Raw genomic sequence first — 22,184 nt, forward strand, 5'->3', positions numbered from 1 at the left:
CAATAATCCAACTAGTTTTTTGGCATCAAGCAACCTTAAGATTTACTGTGGCTCAGTAGATCTGTTTGCTTTGCTCAAGTGTTTCTAATAAATACTGTGTCTCCATCATGGTTGCGCCTCTGAGAAGGGAAGCTACCTTGGCACTAGGTTGCAAGAGGCTTGGAGTGTGGATGGAACAAGTGGGTGAAGGTGGCCTTGTTTTATCAGCACAAGGTCTTTCGTGAAGGCAGCTTCACCGCTACAAAGCATCTTTAAACTGAGGCAATGGTCCCTGTTTCAGCTGGATCAGCCTGGTCCGTGCAACAAGGCACAGCTGAAGTGCCCTGGAGCATGGATACCCTCTGACACCTGAGGAAGCTTCGGCAGATGGGATGCAGTGGCATAGTGGAGTACCGGAGCTGCAACGTGCAAGGAGCAGGGCTGGAAGGCTGTCACTACCCAAAGATAATTCTAGAAATCCTTTGGGTTTGAAGATTGGCACCAGCGAAGTGTTGCAGGACACTCAGAAGGTGACATAAGAAAGCAACTCTTACTTATTGAGAAGAGCTTCTTGGAGTTTTCAAATCCATGTGCTCTGTCTTTGATGCTCACTGCCTGGAGCAAACCATACTTTTATTTTACCAATTAAAACTTCTTAAACTTGCAATTACCTTCCTTATTCTTTTAATTTAAAAAGCCCTGATGAGTTCCGTACGCTATTTCTATTTTACTATCATACTTCTAATCTCTGAACTGCTTGGTGATGTAGTAACTCACAATATCATTAGATACTGGAGGAACTTCTGGATGCAGGCTTCAATATTGGGAATACTACAGTTTAAAAAGAAAGAGTAATGTAATACGTTGGTGAACCTCTCATTTGTCTGTTGGAGTGGAAATCAAATCAAGTTCTGACCTTGTGAAGTCATTGAATGTACCCTATGAAATGCTTATTACTAGGGGAGAGAGATGAAATGCCTGCACTCTGGCCTGGACACGTTAAATTGTAATAAGAAGAGTCAGACTATTTCATGAAATGGAGAAATCAGGGGGAGGATGATAACCAGGGTATACGGTACCTCTTTTGCTAATGTCTTAGCCACTTAAACAAGAGACCACTAAAGCTTGTTTTGATACTACTTTCTATTTATAGTCTTTATAATGCAACACATTGATAAAGATAATGCCTATCTTGTTATACTCGTAGGAGACAAAAATTTTCTTATGCTGAGCAGCTGCTTGAATGGATTTGTGGTCTACACAGAGCCAATTTATGCAACAAGATGCTAAACAATACGTCAATACGTATACCTAAGCAAACATGTTTCTGGCAGAAGGCTATCCTTATTCCTGAGCATTTTGACAGCACTTTGTTGCATAGACTGGGTTGATCCCTCTAAAAGGGACACTGTTGCCTCAGTTTAAAGTTTACTTAAAGTTTTAAGTTAAAAAAACAAAGGATTTTTAAGATATAGCAATCTAATTTCTGTGGAAATCCTGTTTTCTTCATGACGTTCCTGGTCACTGATTTCCAAAGGTTTTGGAAACCTTTGGAAATTCCAAAGATTTCACGGCCAGGATATGATCAATGAATCCTAGAACTCGTAACGCTTATATGAGGCTTTAAAAACCTTTAAGTCCTTTTTTTTATTGTGTTACTAAAACAAGCATTAAAGTAAATTTAGCCTTCTTCTGATAGGATTGCATGAGTGGATTCAAAATGAGATTATTAAGGGAAGGTTTACGCAAAAGACAGAATGACTAGAGTGCAGTATGCCAGAAGAATGGCATGCCGAGTGACATACGTACTCCCCTTGCTTATTTTCAAATAACACTCCACAACATGTCACACAACCGCAGTTCAGCACAACATTCAACGCACGGTGTCTCATTTTGTGCTCAGTTTCAAGACAAAGTTCGCAGTCTTAATTCATTGCATACTTCAGATTTTTAATTGTTCTGGTAGTTTACACAGTAAACAAAAAAAAAAAAACCCCTAACACTGACATGTATAAATTTGTATTTACAAGGGAATTTAGACTCATCGGCTTGGCTGCAAGCCCTGTTACTGATAGCCTTTTCAGCAGCGTTATTAGAACTACTGAGCACTCCAAACAGTCCAAACTCCAAAAGTCTATTCGTACTAGGTATTTTACACACAAGAGTGAAGTCCCTGCACCGATGGATTTAAAATATGTGGATTTTTAAAGCACAAAAAGAACGTAGTTTAGTGATTTGTTATTAATACTAACCCTATACTTTAAAAAAAAAAAATAAAATTTGAATTAGCAGTTGGAAGTAAGAAGGCCATCTATTTTTAAGGGATTCATAACGAGCTCCTGCCGATTTCAAGAACAAACCGTTCCCACGTGGAAGTGTGCAACAAGTCTGGAGCTGTATTTTCATGTTTCATGCAAACCAGAAGCAAGGCCCAGCAGAAACCAGTAAGGTCACGCCTACAGGAATGACACGGACACATCCCAGCTCGCTGTAAACTAGGCCAGAGTTCGCCCGGGCTGTAAAACTTTGTCCAAGAACCAGGGTAAATATTCAAGCAGTTCATCTGTTGCAGCAGAAAAAACAACACTGGATTCATAGTGGAGAGAAGAGAGTCAGACTCTCTGTAGCTTAGCAGTTAGGGCACAGAGCTCCAAAAGAAAATCCCAGATGATAGTCCTTGCTTCACAGGCTATTTCTCTTTTCTCTAGCAACTGTTCCTGCTCTTTCTCACCTGCTGACACTTATTTGCAGACACCAGCTTACTGGAGGAAAAAGCATAATGTGTTGTGAAGAGTCTGATCCTGTTGATGCGTGTTATACATGATCTGAGACACCACCCTGGATCAAGACTCTCGTGGGACCTCAAGCAGGAAGGTCTTGTTTGGTCAGACTTGCACATCTACTAGATGTTGAGCTTCTCAAGCACATGACCATATATCCTTCAGCAAGTGAGCAATAAATTACCTTGCGTATGCAACTGAGACTAAGAGCAGCCCACGACCAGGAGCTGCCTGGGAGTAGCTGGTTAGCTTTAAATCCACACACCCTAGCTTGTTCACCCATACCCTCAGCTCTGAAGCTGTGACAACAAAGTATATAATAACCTGTATTACTCAAATGTCTTTGTTACTTCAATAGGGCCAAGAAGTAGTTCTACAGAATCACCTAAAAATAAAACAAGGTTTTCTCATTCTAATCCCAGAAGCTGCGACTGTTCAAATACCAACTTTCCTTTATAATTCATAAATTGCTTGTCCTCCTCAGACCAACACAAAGAATGTTATCCACTGCAACACTACTCTGAAAATGGATCCAAATAAATACAAGCTGGGAATCCATTCAGTTTACAAATGAAAGGACAGATTCGCTTGTTTCCAGTCACCAGCCCACCACTCTGCGGGCTTCTAAGCAGCAGGCTAAGCTCTTCTTTCATGTCCATCCTCAACACCTATGTAGACAACACACCCATCGTTATAGACATCCCTGCAAGCCATATTAAGACCAGATGAGTGACACTAAAAGCACCAACTGGCTTCAGAAATCTGTGAGAACTGAATGCGACAAGCGAGTGACCTTTCCTTATTTTCAAGAAGACATTTAGGAAAGCACTCCCCTTGCTTGGCTTACCTTTTTCTCTCTAACCAGCCCCTCGTAGACCTTGAAGCAGTTTCCAGAACACATTCTATTTAAAGAGACATTTTCCCACAGCTGACAGGTGAAAACATTGTAATTTCAAACAATTTCAAATTAAAAGCCGCATTTATCCAGGACCTAAGTAGGTGGAACTCGAGAGATACCATGGAGTGCTCTCACCCTGCAATAGGATCAATCAGCTTTATCCATAGATGAGGCTCTATGGAAAAAGACAAGATTTAGGTGTTAATTGTGCTACTGGGTACAGTTCCCGGCCGCTGGGTGTCCATGTGAGTTCTGTGGCGTTCTGCCCAAAGATACCAAAAAATCCTTCCCTAAGGTTTTCCTGTGCATAACTCTTCTTGCCTGGCGGTGCTACTTTTCTCTCGGTGAACAGAACTGACAGCTCTTGGCAGTACGCTGCCTGGCTAAGTGCAGTAAACTGTAAGACGCAGACACGGATGTTATACCACGCAGGATAAAAGTCAAAATTTACTCCTTATACATGAGACTCTGCAGTTTAACTGAGTCCCTTCTGAGCTCTGTTTTAGCAGCTATCAAAGACAGAGCAGTGGTTGCATTGTATGTTCCTGGTTTTAGAAAGCTGGCAAAGAAAATGTCAGGGATTGTTTTATGCACACTTGTACATGTAAGAAGATTAAGAACAAGTCTAACTAATTTTCAGAAAGAAGAGAAATCCAGCATTAATAATCTACCGAGATCCAATGTTCCAACATTTCTCATGAATTTATGCACTTGTCTGTCCACCTACTTATAAGCCAGGTCATTCAAAACTCTAAATATTTCAACACATAATGAATTAATCACGAGAAGGAATTTAACGTAGTACAAAAGTAAAATGAGGAAAGTAAAATTCAAATTTATGATCAGTTACTAGTTTCACGTAAGATCTTGCCAGGTATTAGAGCTAAGCATACAGGAGTAGGAGCTTCCTTCCCTTCCTTGTTCTTTCTATACTGTTTCTGAAATCCTTTTCTATATCTAGGAGAAAACGCTGTAATACTATTAATGTTCTATATGTTTTGTATGATACTTCAATACAGCTCATTCATTCTCACTGAGTTTTAGTTAATAATCTTCATTGCCAGCCTTGCGGAAAATACAGCTAGTTTTGCTCAAAATGGCCAAGAACTGAGAAGCATTCATTTACCCTCAGTAGTCAAACATTCAGAAAATAAAACCAATAGCACCTTCCAATTTTTTTGCCTCTGAAGAAAGATATATTATGACTTAAAATTTGTGATCAGCTTCCATTTTGCCTAGCTTTTACCCCCTTGCCAGTTCCTCTCCAGCATTTTGCAAAATCCTAACTGCAGCACCACATTCAGCGCTAGAGAAAGGCATTGGACCACTGTCGCAGAAGCAAGTCAGTCGGAGAAAGGGCCAGTGTACTGTTTTTTTCTCGTCATAGCAGAGGGAGCAAGCGAACAAGTTGTGCTGGCTTTACTCCACAGACACCGAGAGGAAGCCAAGGCCGTCTCCATTTAAAGGAGCTCTCTGCCACTGCGCATTCTTGTGAACAAGAGAGGAGAGGCAAACGAAGGCCAAAAATGCAATGCCCAAATAATTTATTTCAGGATACAAGGGCAGTATCAACATTGTGAAGCTGTACAAGTAAACAATATGAGATGGCATCTGATTTAGAGCATCGACCACCAAAAACGGCCTCTCCAAACAAAAATTAGTATTAAAGCTAATTGCCAAACAACTAGACCAAGTACCTTCAGTTCAGATCTAGGGACAAAGGATTTTGTTCTGAGAAGAAAGCAGACTGTCCGTTCTTTTCTTTTTGCTGTCAGACCATAAAAACATTGACTATCCCCAATTCACTTGACTAGTTTTTCAATAGCATAGTCACTCAGCCCTCACCACACCCATACACCTTTTCTCTTCCTCTCATATTCATAACCAAAAGCTAAAGTCACATAAGAAATCTGTATGACCCCCTGTGGAAAGCAGCTCTAACCTTAGGGTATTAAAAAGGAAAATTATAAGCCGGATTATTTTTTGAGTTTACAAATTTATCAGTTTACATTCAAAAACCTCAACTAGTCACATCCACCTCTGAAGAAAAACTTACACCAGCCGTGGCAGAAGGGAATATGAACAGACCAACTACAGGGAAGGAGCTGTGTGCATCTACGTTAGCATTTGAACTTGTATCAGTTTTTGAAGCGTTGCCTACTTGTCTCCACTCACCCAGCTTTTGGTGGCTCAGATGGAACTGAGCCTGCATAAATTCTCCAGGGGACTGCATAAATGGCCAGCCAGCTTACGGGACCCAAGCAGAGCTGTATTATACTAGAACTCCCAAAACATACACAGCATGGAAAAAAGGCTTTTTGCAAGAAGTGGTTTGCTCTGTGGACCCACTTTGATTGCACTACCCTGTCTGGTGATGTGGACATAATAATCCCAGTCTGAAATTCTTGCAAAAAAAAAAAAAAAAGATACGAAAGGTTACACTTTCTAAAGTTGTGTTGGTTTTTTTTTTGCCTCACCTAGGCATACAAACTTCAATGTTAGTTTAAAAACAAACAGAAAATTCAGTACTTCAAACTTGATTTGAGTCTAAATACCAACTCAGTTAATATACACTTTTTAAAAGTTAACTGTAAAGAGTCAATAAAGCCTGAATTTTTAAACTCAGCTCCACCACATTCAAAGGAAAAGCTAGGGCAAGAACTGGACAAAATAAGTTTGCTAGACACAATCCTAAACACTGCCATTTGTACTGCAGGTTAAAATCTCCAAGGTAAAGAAGTTGATGGGCTCTACTGTGAGCATACACATAGCTTTATCTGTAAGCCAAGTCTGCCAGAACACACGAGTACAAGCATTAAGAGATCCTAAACACTTTCACAGTTGAAGCTGTACAAGATTTCCTTATTTACTATAACTAAACAAGTAAAGGAATTCCCACAACAGGAATCCCACAATAAGGAATTCTTAAAAGATTCCTGTATTGACATATTCCTACATATGCACAAGACAATCTTAAGTCACAGCCTTTCCCTTCCCCTATCTTTTATTTTTTTTTTGTAAACTGCATGCATCTTCCCTGGTGCTGCCAAGAGGCAGCCCTTGGAATAGCATTTCAAGTCCTGATGAATGTCAAGGGAGGCAGAGCTTGCAGGGCCAAACCACTGTTAAGTGATAGATAAATGTTTTCATCAGCATAACTGCTCCATTACACACTTTTCATATGCAACCTCCCTGCATAAGGAAGTATCTTGACTTTCAAGATGCACCATCAAACAGGTACTTCTGATAAGTGTCCCAATATGCAAGAGCAAAGTTTGAAATTAATGCATTTGAGCCATCAAGAGTAAGCAATTGAACTTTTATTCATGATCACTTATATATGACTAAAAATGTTCACCACAAAATGCAAACTTTCAGTTATCTTGTGAAAAGAGTCATCTCTTCATAGTAAAGCACCAAGGAGCACATCACAGAAGAGTCAGAAACAGATTCCATGCACCAGCTTTTCCCCTCACAATGTACATGACAAAGATTTTATAAAAAGTCTAAAAATTCCAGAATAAATTCTAGAGTCACCTGAGTGCTTGGCAGGAACAGTATTATTTAGTAGCAGTTACATTACCTGTAGTGGTATTTACACAGCACTTTTTCCTGCTTTTTTTCGCAAAAAAAGAGCTACTTTTCACAAAACTGAGACAGACCTAATTGGGCCAAACACGGAGTTTCATATTTCACCTGAATTTTTCAATGGGAGCCAAACAGAACAGTTTGCTAGTAGGAGTATCTAAAATAATTATATGAGCAAATACCAAGAGGAAAGGAGAAAAAAAAATAATCAGATCATTGTGGCCCGATTGGTATGGCCCAACTGCTTCGAGGCACCTATGCCCACTACTCCAGCCAGCTTTTTCCATTACATTTTATTAGCATTTCATTCAAACATACTACATTTAAGAAGACAACATGATTTTTTAAGTTAAGTGAAGTTGTGTACATGGACCAATACATGTACACAGTTTTGGTAGTCATTTAAAGCTGTAAAATTTATATGTAAAGAGAGCCCTATGGACCCCATTACAGGTTAAAGTGAAATAACCAGAATCTTTGTTACATACAAAATAATATTCTAACATAGAAACCAATACAGTTATCAAATAATTCATTACAGAATAAAATTGTTATACAAAAAGAGAAACCCTGCCTTTTTATCACTTCAGAGCAGCAAATAAGAAGGCAACATTAAGAAAAGTGCACAGCAGAAAAGAATTGTTCAGTTTTCTGAAAAAGTTGAATTTTTCTTCAGACATCAGGCTTTTGTCCAGAAACATATTGGGTTAGGATTGCTTATATTCTTTCCCAGATCAGTGTCTTCTTGCATTAGTTCTCAGTAAGGCGCTTACTCTGACATGTAGGAACGATACATCAGGGCCACAATAATTGCTGCTATTGCAGGGATCACCCAGTTGGACCATGAACTGGAAGGAAGTTTTTGAAACAGCAGTTTAGGAAGTGACAACCAGCAAGTTTTTTAAAAAAACAAATAAATTAGAAAATCCTTCCTCCCCACTCCAACAAATACTTCAAAGTCAGGGCAACAGAACACCTGGGCTGGCCAGTAATACTCTAGCTAAGTAAAAAAACTTGTCCTTTTAAGGCTTTGTACTACAGCTTACAAGAAGTTTGCTTACTAGAGAAGAGTAAGACTCTAGACACATTTAAAGTCATGGCACACTGCCCAGAATATCATTCATTCAAAAGCCATGGAAGCAGCAGCATCACTTGACAGTTTCAAGCACCCAAGCTCCCCACCACTCAGAGGGGCATGGAACAGTCCCCTGGGGTTTCAGCAGTAGGCAACTGTCAGCAGGATATAACTTTATAAAGTTTGTTTCAGTGGTGTTCCAAAGTGGTTTTGCCCGCTCCCAATCCTGACAGATTTTCCTTCTTATAGGAACAATCCTCATATTTCCCTTAGATGCAACAGTTGGAGCAAATTTTAAAGGTGAGGCATCCACGTCAGTGCAAAAGTCACTTATATCAACAAGTGTCTTCTGTTCACCTGATAGCCTCCAGAAATGAAGGCTTGTGCAACATAAGCCATTTAGTAGAGGCTGATACATATCAATGTGAGAAAAAAATTATAGACAGTAAGCTAACATGCTTGTACAGTGGCACATGGAATGTCAACCTGGACTTTATGTAGAACAGTTGTTTTCATCCTGACATCTAAGCTTCTAGCAGACAGAAACTATTCAACTTTCTAAGCTTCAGAAACATAATCATAAGGAATTTCAGTTGCCATCAGATGTCATACTATACCTGGAATTAGACTGAGTGGTGGTAATAAGAGTTTCCTGCAAAGCAAAACATAGAGAGATATTTACCTCAGGCAGACACCCTACTCCATCTTAACTAGCCCCTCAATTTCTCAAAATTCTTTAAGTGGAACTAATTTAAAAACAACTCAGTGCATTGCATTTGGAAAGCATTTTCTCTGAATTCCTATAACAGACCGTTGTGTTAGAAGCTAGCTAGCAGCAGTTGCTGTAGTCAATATTGCATCAAAAGTTATTAAAAAAATGTTATCACAAAGAATTTTACTGCCAGTTTTCCATGAAGCCAACTTCAATCTCAGGTTACATTTGAAGAGTTTTAGTCACCTCAAAGACTAAGATCCCTTACTTGCCTAAAATCTAACTGAAAAGACACTGAATTAACACACAAGTATTTCTTATATGGAACCTACATGAAGCAAGTTACTAATTTACATCCACAGGGCTTAATAAACATCATTTTTTAGTGTGGTGTTTCAGATTGCCTAAGAATCAATCGAATTGTTATAGTTGTTTCTGATACTAATTTGGACTTCTTGTTCAGTTTCCAAAGAAAGAAGCACTACAAGATCAAATCCCAGTTGGGTACATGGGCACAATTTATATGAAGACTTACTAATTTGAATACTACTAATTGTACATGGCCTTAAGTGCGTTTAAAAGATCCATGGATTAAAACTGTACTTAAATTCAGTGGTACAAGATCCATCACTGAAAAATGAATCGTTTTAGTATCATGATATTTGCAATTCATTTAAAGAGTGAAAGATTCTTAACATCCTCTCACAGGTGCAAACAGGCTATTTTTTCAAGCACCCAAACAATCACAGGTTAATACGTGATAAATACCATGTTTTAAAGAATAATACTCAGTGATTACATCTATACTGGTTTTGTGAACACCTCCATGAAAAACTAATCCCAAAGCCAAACAGTATGGAACAGCCTGTGCCTGCACTATCAAGACTAACACCTTCTACAACTGCTTTGCCTCCTCCAGGGCTGGGGCATAGCCCTCCCCACATCAAGACAGTAAGAGGAACATGGCCCAGCTCATCAAAAGCCTGTTTTTAAACAGTATGACACTGGATGTATACACTGAGGGTACTTTAAATACAGTGCAAGGACAAAAAGGACATTTGAAAGCACAAGGCCTTCCGACAGCTCCTAGAGAGCCAGGGCACACAAGGCCTAACCTGTCACATTACACACTGAGAGCACAGTGCAAAGTGAAACTGCCTTATCAGCTAAGCCCATGCATCCTGCTGGAGGAAAGCGCTCCAGCTTCCTTCTGGAATGACAGAAAATAGACATGTAGCGTAGGTAACTATGACCATCACTAAAACAACTGAATAAACCAAACAGGAGTGTAGTGAAAAGTAATTTGGCTCCATCTTAACTCCCAACTGACCACACTTTGACTGAAGTAATAATTTAAGTACTTCAGTTTAGTAAGTTTGTGAGCTTAATCAAAGGATTGTATTACTACAGCTTGCACTGGGCAGTATTTTTCTCAGTTGGGTTTATGATTGGTGCTCCTACAGCTGAAGTGTGAATTGCCCTGAATTTCAAAAGAAGTCTGAATAGCAGATGTTATTCTTGGTGGGAAGAAGCTCCGAATTCCAGTCACCGCTCCATTTCATATTTTTATTAGTATACTAGTTCCAGTCCTTAATAATCACTATAGCAAATATTTCCGTTTATATTTTCTTTCTTTCAAGTTATTCATATTATTGGAAGACCTTACAAAAGTGATTTGTTTCTTAAAAGTAATCTCTCGAACAGCAAGAGTAATATCCTATTCCTACTACACTTCATTTAAAATAATCTTTGACTATTTCCCAAGTGCACTGCTGTACTATTAAGCCAGCCCTGAGCAAACATCCTCTATACACATAGCGGCAGCAACTGTACAGATTAATCCCTGATGCGCTTGCTCCTTAAAGGGACATCTGAACTTTATGAGTTTGATAGTTTAGTGCAACACAACTTTATTTTACTAAAGATAGAAAACACCCCTAGAAAAATAAGTGCAATACTGCATTGACAGGACACTTATCAAAGTCTACTGAAACAGACAGGAAGCAAACAGTATTTTCACCTTGGAAATGTTTCACAATTGCAAATTAACTGATCCATGATACAGCAATCAAATGCCTCTATATTTTAGATCTACTAGTGTTACCAGTATATTGTTAAGCACCACATTTTTTCCCCACAAACACATACTAGTTTGATCCATTCTGTCCATAAACTGATTTTCTTTCTTAAACTGAATACTAGAAAACCCTTGACTGACCCTAGACTCACCTTTTTGCTATGTTGTAATGCTACCTCACTTAGTAACCTCTTGGTTCGAAACCACACAAGCTAAAGAAAATAATAGCTAACAGGAAGGCTAAATTGAAGCCAGATCAACATGTTTAAGATACTTATGACCTGAAACGCTATGCTTAAATCAAGCTGAATTATTTTTGCCTCCGGGGGTATGCCACTTAGAGACACTGCTCCTAAAGCCTAAAAGAAACAATGTGGCATTTCAAGAAACACACTTACTGTTGGTTTCTGAAGCTTCCCTCTATCATCCTGCAAGAAAACAAAAAACCATTTAGACAAAAACCCAAAGCATTCAAGTAACATTTATCACTAAATTCAGTTTGCAATTCTATTCTGTTGACACATATCTGTTTTCACCTAGGAAACAGACTTGCAAGAGAGCAGATGTCAGTGTATGCTTTTGAGCTACCATGAACAAGATTGCTTCCTTAAATAATACTTCCTAGTATGTAATAAAGAAACAAAACATGGTCTCCCAACATATTTCATTATTTCTTGTGCCCATGTTTTTGCATTTCTTTTGTCCCTAAACAGTACACATAACCTTTGGTTATACACTGCTTACAGTCTTATTAGTTTACTTTCAGCTAGTCTGCTCATATTACCAGGCTATATCATCTAACTAGTTTTGGTCCAACATCCTGTACAAAGGTCCAAAGCTCCATGAAGCTTTCATAAACTCATGAAGTTTTCCTTGAAATAGTCACGTTCATTACAAAAAAGCCCAACAGCATATAATCTTGACAGTGCTGTATTTGTATATTAAAATGTCAAGCTGTTTCTTTCATATCAAATGAAAACAGGCACTTGTCAAACAAGGAAGAACTGGACTGGCAGCCAGGTTAAGAACAACTTCACTGGCATCAACTGCCATCTGAAATAGATGGCAAGCCTGCGAGGTTCAAGTGTGCATCAGACTGAGTTGTTTTGTATTAGGAGAAGCTACACTATTAATATTTATCAACACAGCACCTAAGACAGATATAAGATCAAGAATTTTACTGTGAAGTATGCTACTCAAGACAGTGATATTTACCCCAAATTCAAGACAAAACAGATACAGGAAAAGAGGCAGGGATGGGCAGAAAAGCAGAGCAGATGGGCACACTAGCAGCCTAAGTCTCTAACAAGTGGTTTTCAACTGTTAAGATGCAGGAGAGCTTAAAAAAAAGTCTATCTGAAGGAAGCCAAGGCAGCATCTCTGTAGCTAAAAATAAAGCCTTCAAAGCTTGACGCAGCAGAACGGTGCTTGTTAAAAGCACAGGAAATAGTAATAACAGCATAAAAAAGACACGACAGATGATCCAATGGGAACTGGTCATAAACAACCCAGACAACTACAAGTAGGGAACATGGATACAGCACAAAACAGAGAAGCCAGAGAGTGAGAAGACAGAGCACCAAACTAGAAGATGCTTACAGCAGCTGCTTTCTAAACATACATACGAAGAGCCAGGATTGTACTTTTAGATCCAGACAGAAGCCTGGCATATATATTTACAATGATGAATAATGAAAGCAGCTGTGAATGAAAACTGCATATTGACATAAGAAAAGGTCTAGAGATTCTGACATACCGCCTTCAGGGGTTACAGAGTGTCATTAAAAAGCTCACAGGGTACACCAGAAATGGCATGACTCCATATTCAGTTTATTCAAGAACTAGGCTGTAAAGTGTTTCAAAGCAGCAAAATTTTAGATGTGACCATCCTTATGCTACACTAATCAAATCCCTTCACGCTGGGGGAACCTATCTCCAGTCCAGGTCCACCTAAAACCAGCTGCAACACTGGCATCCAAGCGAACTAGCAGCTCTCCTTTATTTTGAAGTAAATTACCAGAGAAATAACTAGACACAAACACACTACAGTAAACAGCAAGTAGTGGTACTCTCACATACTCACCGGATGAAGTTCCCCAATAATAAAGCTTTCTGACAGCGTCCTTGCATCTGTGGAATGGCCAACATCTTCAAAGTTCTCAGTAGCATCTCCTCCAGCTTGCTCCCTGAGGACCTCTTCACCACCCGGGTGCTGCAATTTTTAATGAGTTTGAATTTGTTACTGAAAACCATTCCACATTCTAAAAATGGAAATTCTTCATTTCTAAAAATAAAAAATATTGTCCTTGCAGAATCAGCTGCTAGACTTAGAGCAAACCTCTCTGAATAACTAGAGAGCTTTATGTACTCTCTGAAGCCAAAACCAAGGAAGCCAAGTTTCTACTCCATCCGCAATGGAGCAGTAAGAGGCATTACCCCTAGCAACTAAAGCATTTAGAATGTTGTAGGAATCAGTTAGCCTTTTAATAGCCCAACTATTATCTAAAGCTACATTCCATGTTCTCACTTCTGCAGGAAATGTATATTTTTATCCAAACAATGCTTTATACAGCAAAAGGATAAAAGCCAAAAGGTGTTAAGTTGCAGCAAGAATATTCCAGGTAGATATAACAAAAAGGTATTAATTCAAAGAGCAATCAAGCACAGAAACAAGTTGGCAAGGGAGCGCACAGAATCTCTATCCTTCGGGAGCGGCTTGTCTTGTCTAGGCAACAAGAAACCTGGCCTTCAAGTTAATCCTAGTTTGAGCTGGGGGATGGAACAGATGCAATAACCCTCAAGGGTCCTTTCCAAAATAAGGTATGATTATCTAGTAAGCCAGCTACTTTGGAACTGTTCAACCACAATGGAAAGCTCATACAACATGCTAGAATAGCAATTCAGTTTTAGCAGACTATGGAATCCCAAACCCACATTGCTGATAAAACCCTTGAGATGCTTAAGTCATCTGCCAGTATCTTCTAATACCTCAACCCATCACCATTTCCTTATTCTAAATCCCTGTTCTCCACTGACTGTTATTCTTTCTCAGGATCCACTTTTAGGATTGCATGCAGTTCTAGATCTCCATCCATCAAATAATTCTGTACATATTGCAAGATACAATATCTAGTTCAGTGAAAGTTCTCAGCTTCAAGTTACTCATTCATGTAACAGATAAGTAACATGCCATAAAAATTCACCACTTTGAAGTAGGAAACTACCACGTAAACACCAGGAGTGATTAGGTAAGCAAGTTGAAAACACTTTATTACTGCTGCCTTGAATTAAGGCAACCATGAAGTAAGTTCTATAACTTTACCAGTGACAGAGGAAATAAGGCTTTGGAGCCTCAATTCCATTTTTATGCTTCTGACTACAGGATCTAAAAATGACAAAACCAGGCAAAATTGCTACTATTTAGGGTCACCTTGCCTGGAGTATAGCTGAACAGAAAGGCTATGCTTAGACAGTAGATAAAAGAGATGGCATTAACATTTCTGCTAGTCTAGGGAATTCAGATTGGCATTTACTTCAAATCTACCATATTAACCTCCTATCAATCCTTCACTTACAACAAAAATAAGACTTGGTAATACAGATCCAGAAGACACTATTACTACCAGTTTCCAGCAGTACTAGAACTCCAAAGCTTGAATTTTTGCATTAAAGGCAGGCACTTATTTTGCTAGATTAAGGAAGTTGCTTTCTTTAGAAAAAAACAAACCAACCCAACACCTTTTTTTACATGGGCCAAGATACCACAGCTACAAGGGTAAGGGATCCCTACCATGACTAAGCAAAAGCAAGATTAAGCAATTGATAGAGAGATTAGGCACAGCAGCTGAGCCAAAAAAGGTTAAAAGAGTGCATGCAGAGTAAAGATTACGCAAGCAGACATGCAAATATGACATGCTCACCAAAATCCTGCCCTTGAATCCATTCTGGTAAGTATTCAGGGAAAGGACTGGACAAAAGTTGAGAGATCACTCAAGTTCAGTGCCTTGAAATGTATAGTACATTTAAGAAGCTGAACTTGGGTCTAACAGGTTCTCACAGATATTGCCACAACTAAGTCTTCAAATAATTCCTTCAGCAATGTGGGGTTTGTTTTGTTTTTTTAATGGAGCTATCTGGGCAGTTTCACTAAGGCACTCCAGCTTTTCTCTATAGGAGAAGGTTTTGGTCTAATTAGTAACTGATCCCTCTGTCTACAAAACCACAATATTAGCCTCACCACAGTGACCATGACCAACCCCTCAGTGGCTATCACACATCAGCTGAAGGGGACAAACTCACCCTGACCTCTCTTACCATAGCTGGACAACTGATAGTACTTTTTCCTCACATCAACAAGATTAAAGCAGAGAGAATCACACACAGAATTCCTAACTTAAGCCATCTAACAGATGTTACTAGTAACCTACTATACATACATAAAAGTACTTAAAGCTGAACACTTTTTGTTTTTTTAGATGGCACCTCTGCTTAAAGATGCAAACTTGCAAGCCCTCGGAAAACAACTAGCACACAATACAAGCAACTAATGAAAAGACTTTGCCTCCTCTAATGAAAGGGCAGTGTCCCACTAAGGGCAAGTGACTTTTCTATCAAAAGCTGAGCATTTAGCATGTTTCAATGTGTTTCTCCAAGTTTGTTTATATAGGGCCTTTGTTCACATTTATGCATGGTAAACAAAGCCTGCTACCAGAATTTCTACTTTAATGAAGAGCCTCTGGATAGACCCTGTAACTGGAAGCCAGCAAGACTGTATAGATAATGACTCCTAAACTGAAATCTTGCTGATACAAATAACTAAAGTGTTTTCACAGGCAATGGTTCAAGGGAAATGAAAAAGCTTTTGCTGATAAGTTATGCTGGTCCAGCCCATTCCTAGGACATCCCCAATACACTAACATAAATGTTAAAGTTACAAGTGTAACAGAAATCTGTACAGAGCCAGCACTAGTACATAGCATAGACTAATTCCTAACAGCAGCACATCAGAAAGTTTCAGATAAAGCAAATGAGCAGTTAAACTCGCTGCTCTCATCTGGGTCAGAAGCCTGTGATTACTTCATCCTGAACTCCTATCACCTTTTCTCCCCCCCTCACTACAGTCATGCAACTTTCTCAGTATCATAGTCCAAGACTCTATTAAAGCATAGCTGTCTTAATTCACAGTTCCTGCCTCCCGCCCCTTTGCATACTGGGAGAATCAAATCTAGGCTCCAATTTAACTTTTGGGGAGATTCACAAAGGTCTCCAACAGCGGCAGTCTTATATTCAAGATTTCCTTTCTGCACTACAGAGAATGAGAAGCAGAAAGGGGCAGTGACAGAGACAGAAAGACTTGGAGAACTTCAGCTTTATTGTGCAAGACAGACAGACTAATACTTGTTTGTTTTAAGGGCACTTTCACATAGTCTGAAAAGTCCTCCAAATAATTTCTATCACCTATTTAAGTTGCAGGACAGAAATTCTGTACATATGTAAAATTTTAGGAGCCCAGGAGAGTAGATCTCTTTATGAGAGTGTATTTTTGAAAACCATCATTAGGGTTTTAGATGAACTGCAAAAGAAATGCCCAGTAGCTGGATCCCCATTTCCCCACTTAGAAAACAATTACAGTTTGCAGTGTTTTGCATAAGAGTGTTAAGAAGTGCTATTTCTCACAGCATTTTCAAATCTTCAGAGCTTAAGGAAATGATAGCATTGGTTTTAATCCTTAGACTGCAAGGTTCTGCAATAAAAATTCACATTCAAAATGTACTAGCACTGGCACCTTTCAATGTAAGCTATTCATTACCTTAAACATGGAAGGTATTACGCTACTCCTCCACAATATCATCATACTGGATGAATATAACTTGTCACCACATAGTGGAGAAAACTTTTTTCATTCTGACAGAATAAAACAATATTTGTTTTTCTGCACTTTATTCGATCAGCATTCCAAAACACATTTTGTGGGAGCTGTCCATTCTGTTTATAAACAGTGCTCTGAAAGCACAGTTTCACACCTTACAAAAAAAAACCTTTTTCATTGGCCATTAATATTTTCGCTGAATTTTGAGACCACCACCAATTCAAGTAACCTAAATAGAGTCCGTACAAGATTAATATTAAATACATATCCTAGTTAGCTTCCAGAACAAGGAAATTCTCTCAGGTAGAGATGTTCTTATTCTTGTTAGCTTCCCTGCTTAGCTTAAGGAATCTAACCCAGTTCCCACAAAAGCCATCGGGACGATCCTCACCACAATGGAAGCAGATCAGGACACCGACCGTTTAATCCTTATTTTTATAGGCCCAGCTACTCTTGTTTAGCTCATCAGATTGATGTCAAAGCCTGACTAGTGGGATTGTTTTATTAAACTATGGAGAAATACTATAAGCATTACCAACATACTTAATCCATTAATTGACATTTAATATTATTCAGATATGTAATAATCTGTAAAGATATTGCCACAAGATCCTGCTGTGACTACACACGCATTTCTAGTAGCTATTTTACCTTAAATGATGTAGGACCTGAAACTATGAAAGAAAACTTTCCCAAACATACAGAAGTTTCTGGTTGCCAGAATAGTTTTTCATTCCAAAAGCTTTTAGATACTGCACTCCAAGAGCTGAGGTCTCTGGATTTCATCTACTAGAGGATATACTTTGATAATTAAAGAAAATTCAGAGATATATATTCAAGTTAAAGTTTTACTGAGATCTGTCATTTAGGAAAAAAAATTTAAAAAGCTGGAATTTTCATCTCCAGTAAGCCCTAGGATAAAGTGTCAAAGTGCACAATCCTTCTCTCCTTCAGCACTTATCCGTATTTCAAAGGATTTTTTTTTTTTAAGCCTTGTCCTTAGGAAACCAAGCTAATATGGTCATGCTATGTGAGGTCTCCGCTCCTATTCAGCCTCACCACTCCCAAAACATATACATCACTGCCTCCAGTACACTTACTATTTAACCTCAATCAAGTGTTCACAGAGGCTGATGGTTCCCAAAACCAAACAAGTTTCACTGGAGATCTACAAGCTTTATGAAGAGAAAAACAGCTGGAAAGAGGAAAAACACCATTTAAGTATTGTAATGAAGGGCAGCAGCATACTTTCACTTACTAGGCATGAGAGCATCCAGGATATCTTTAACACTGAAGGACTGTAGAGTTTTCAACTTCATAATCAATAAGAAAATACTTCCACAGGCTAATGCAGTGGCTGGAAGGATTGTTTGTTGAATAAAGAAATAGGACTGGTGAAGTCTGCTTCTGTTCCTAGTTCTTCACTCCTTAGTAAATTGATACTCTTACTTACTTACTATTTGGGAAGACCAGGAGTGAGGTGATGCCTTAGCAGTGCTCCCTCTGAAGTATTACCAGACTTCATTAAGTAGTCTATATTTAATTCTTGAAATATTTTAAGCTTTTCTACACCTGCAAAGAACTTCAAGAAATAAACCAGAGTTTGACCAATAATGCTATGGAAACAGCTAACATAATCCCCACTTCACTGAGAAGCATTTACCATACTCCAGAATGCACCAGCAATAAGCTAGCTCCAACTTCTCATCTGTCACATCTAAATGCCTCAGGGTGTCTAACAGTGTCAAAAGAATTAACATACCACTTGATAAATTAACCAGGAATCAAAAGTATCCAAAAGCAGTAAATAATGTGTCCTATGAAATACCTTAATACAAGGGTTCCACCCCAAAAATCACCAACACAATGACGATGACAATACGCAAGAGCTTTCCTCATTTAGATACTTTGTTGAAAACAGCTATCCAGTCTCATTCATTTATTATCTCAGAATATGAGCCAGCAATTTCAGCTTCAGAACGAGCATCAGACATCCCACAATTGTCTGAAACACAACTATTTAACTGCCTACAGACAAACTGAATTCTTTTGATATGCTGCTGAATTAGCAATGCTGTCTTGAAGGCTGAAATGAAGACTTTTTTGGAGAAATTTGCACAAGGTAGTGCCTCTTAATATTTACCAATTTCATCACATTGGTAATGATGTCATGAAGCAAGAGATTGTTGGCTTATTTGTGCAACTACTTAAATCCAAAAGCTCATTAGATCTGGGATTTTCTGTCAAGTGTGTTTTTTTCTTGTGTTGTGTTAGGTTTTGGTTGGGTTTTTTTTGGGGGGATGGTTTGTTTGGGGTTTTTGGGTTTTTTTGGGGGGGAGGGCTTAGGAGAGGGGGAAGGGGAGTTTGGTGTGGTTGGCGTGGGTTTCCCTTCTCCAGTCTGGAAGCACTTACACAATTATGCGTCAACCAAAACTGATCAAGTTTCCAAAAACAGCTACATCAATTTCTTAGGCTGCATGAAAAACTGCATTCTCCTCCAGGGCTTCTATAATTAAATCGTCCATGCCTGCATAACCTAAAAAACATTTCCATAACTAAAGGATGGACCAGACCAGAGACAGAGCTAGATGAAAAGTAATCAAGAAAGAGTCAGTAGATCAGTTTCACAATCTGCCTTGCTGAAAAGCCAAACAATTTGTGCTGGCACACAGCTTAAGAACCAAATACTACTTGTGGGAATGCTGCCTTTGGAAAAAAAAAAAAAAAAAAAAAAAAAAAAAAAATCGCTTGTCGACATGTTATTTGCAAAATGCTCAGTTTATACCCTGAATTTCCAGTGTTTACAACCACAAAAATCAAGATGGGCTCCAGAACTACTGAGGCTTGAATTCCATCATGTCACTACCAATCTGAACTGTATTCTCAAAGAAATTAATTTAAATCTGCAATAATACTTTTTAGTTGGATGCCAGGTTTTTGCAGATTGGGAATGATAGGAGTGAGAAAGTTCAAAATATCATTGATAAATCCTAGCTACAGTTAATACTGAAAAAGATTGCTCAGTGTTTGTGTTTCTACACTTTCACAGAAAACATTTCCATTGGTTTAGTCCAGTAACTAAACTGCTTCTTTATTAACTATGCCCATCAATGATTACAGCAATTGCTCACTATCAGCAAGTGATCAAGAACATCAATCGTTAACTGGGGATGGGGGCAAAAAAACAAGCCAAAGGCGTTGAATTTGACCGCTGGACTCTTACTAGAGTTTGAACTTCTGCAGCTTCGCTGCATGCCGGCGCCGAGCGCCTCAGGACAGCAGCGGGAGCACAGAGCCCGTGGGGAACCGGCCTTCCTACAAAGCCCGGGAGAGTTTAGAGGCAGGAGAAGGGGGTGTGGGGCGAAAGCAGCTCCCTAGCAGCGGATCATAGGCCAGCGGAGCCCGCCGGGCTCGGTACAGTCGTCCTTTTCCCAGCCCGAGGGGCGGCCGCTCCCCCTCCGCCGTTAGAGCCGCCCTCACCCCAACGGCCCTGGGGCCGCCACACGGTGGTTTCTCCAGGGCGCTACCGGGACAGGCCGAAAGCGGCACTCTCCTGCGCCGCACCCGTCCCCGCTCCGCGGGAGGCCGAAAACAGCCCGGTTTCCCCCCCACACTCCGTCCCCGGCTTCTACTTCGCCCTCCCCAGGATACCCACCTCGTCCAGGAATTTGGTGACATCGTAGATACGGTGGTGCAGGATGATCCAGGTGCTCTGGCTGTTGTTGTGCTTCTGCACCTCCTCCAACCGGTAGTACCGGCCCCGCCACGACTCGTTACCGGCCTCGCTGGAACCCACCATCTCCCCTCACGGCACTGCCGACAACCACCGCCGCCGCCCCCGGCTATAGCCCCGCTCCCCCACGCGCACGCCGATCAGAGCCCAGCCACCAGCCTATCAGCGCCCGCCCGCCCCCTCCCTGCCGGCTTCTCATTGGTGAAGCCAAATGCCTTTCAAAAGAAGGCGTTAGGCTGGCCATCGAGGTGGCCGCGGGGGTGGAGCTTGGGTGGGCGGGGAGGGCCGGGCACGAGGCCGCCCCTCCCCCCCGCAGCCCGTCACGGCGGTCACGTGCCGCTCGCCCCTCCTTTGCCCTTCCCGCCCCGTGCGCGCGGCCGTTGCTCGCGGCGAAGGCGGGAGGCGCGCGGCGCGCGGGGCCCGTGAGGAAGGCCGGCGGAGGCGGACTGAGGAGCGCCGCTGGCAGAGGTGCTTCCCAGACGGAACTTGGCTCAGGAGCCCCTCGCCCTGCCTTGGGAGCGCTCTGCCGGCGGCTCTGAGCACAGGCTTCCCTGTGACACCCCCCCTACCGTGCTGCCGGGTGGGTTGAGGGCACGGGGAGCGGCGCTTGCCCTTTCGCTCAGCCATCACCCTGGTTTCCTTCAGTTTTGTTTAAGAGGAAACCCGTTTCCTTTGCTCTGGCCTCTGATGTGTTTGGTGGCTTTGCTTACGGGGCCACAATGGGTTCCCGCCTTACCCCTTAGGGAAGCTCCCTGCTCCGGGTCACACCTGAATGCTGCTTGGGTGCTTCAGCAGCAATAGTCCCATGTACGTGCTCTAGCTTGATAACAGGCCGTGTTGTTATTTTTTTTTTGTTTACAGCATAACTTCAGTGACAAAAAATTTACCCTGTGTGACCTGTTGAGGCATTGCTCCTCTAAGCTGGCACTTAGGTAGGTGTTTTGTACCCCCTGCATGGGCTGTTGGTTGTTAGTGTGCAGGACGGCTTCGTACTTCCTCGCTGAATGCCACCACAATCTTCAGATCCTGTCTCTAGTTCACTGCAGTCAGCCTAATGGGAAGAGTAGCTACTGTCCCTCACAGCTTGGTGTCATTCTCAGCTTTAATAAGGAGGCTCGTCATTCCATCTTCCAAGTCGTTACTGAAAATAACAAATATCCACACCAAGATCTGTGGTTTACCTGTCTGTTCTGACAGAAAACCTGCAGTAGCAGTTCTCCAACAGATGTCCTGTTCAGCCTACAGGAGCTCTGTGGTTGTTTCAAGTTCATGTGTTGTGATTATCAGCCTCTAAAGATGCAATTTCTCCCACACACATTCTACAGAAGGCAGTTGGGTTTATTTCCTATGATTTATAGCTGGTAGTTCTATTAACTGGTACTTCTCTCTTTAGCTTCTCCCCTGAAGGGAGAAACCATTTGCAAGCACTTTGTCCCATTAGCTTTTAAGATGACTGGGAGGATTTAACTTACG

General features: G+C 40.6%; 1 protein-coding gene across 1 annotated transcript; it reads right to left on the reverse strand.

The window, feature by feature from the left end:
• Window positions 1-6,962: 6,962 nt before the first annotated feature.
• LOC128905260 (cytochrome b5) lies at window positions 6,963-20,834 on the reverse strand. Its single transcript, XM_054191077.1, has 5 exons — window positions 20,634-20,834; window positions 13,193-13,321; window positions 11,508-11,537; window positions 8,938-8,972; window positions 6,963-8,093 (listed from the first exon to the last, which is right to left on the reverse strand). Exons 1-5 carry the CDS (start codon window positions 20,775-20,777, stop codon window positions 8,015-8,017), a joined length of 417 nt encoding a protein of 138 aa, XP_054047052.1. The 5' UTR covers window positions 20,778-20,834; the 3' UTR covers window positions 6,963-8,014.
• Between the last annotated feature and the right edge of the window lie 1,350 nt (window positions 20,835-22,184).

Source organism: Rissa tridactyla, chromosome 2 (genome assembly GCF_028500815.1).
Source record: "Rissa tridactyla isolate bRisTri1 chromosome 2, bRisTri1.patW.cur.20221130, whole genome shotgun sequence".
NCBI lineage: Eukaryota > Metazoa > Chordata > Aves > Charadriiformes > Laridae > Rissa > Rissa tridactyla.

Bases quoted from the DNA above. Each gene is read 5' to 3' on its own strand.
- LOC128905260 (XM_054191077.1), bottom strand. From the start codon at position 20,777: ATGGTGGGTTCCAGCGAGGCCGGTAACGAGTCGTGGCGGGGCCGGTAC. The intron at 8,973-11,507 runs GTAAGTGTGTTT...TTTGCTTTGCAG, and splicing joins GGAAGCTTCAGAAACCAACA to GAAACTCTTATTACCACCAC. The intron at 8,094-8,937 runs GTATAGTATGAC...ACTTCCTTCCAG, and splicing joins ACCACTCAGTCTAATTCCAG to TTCATGGTCCAACTGGGTGA.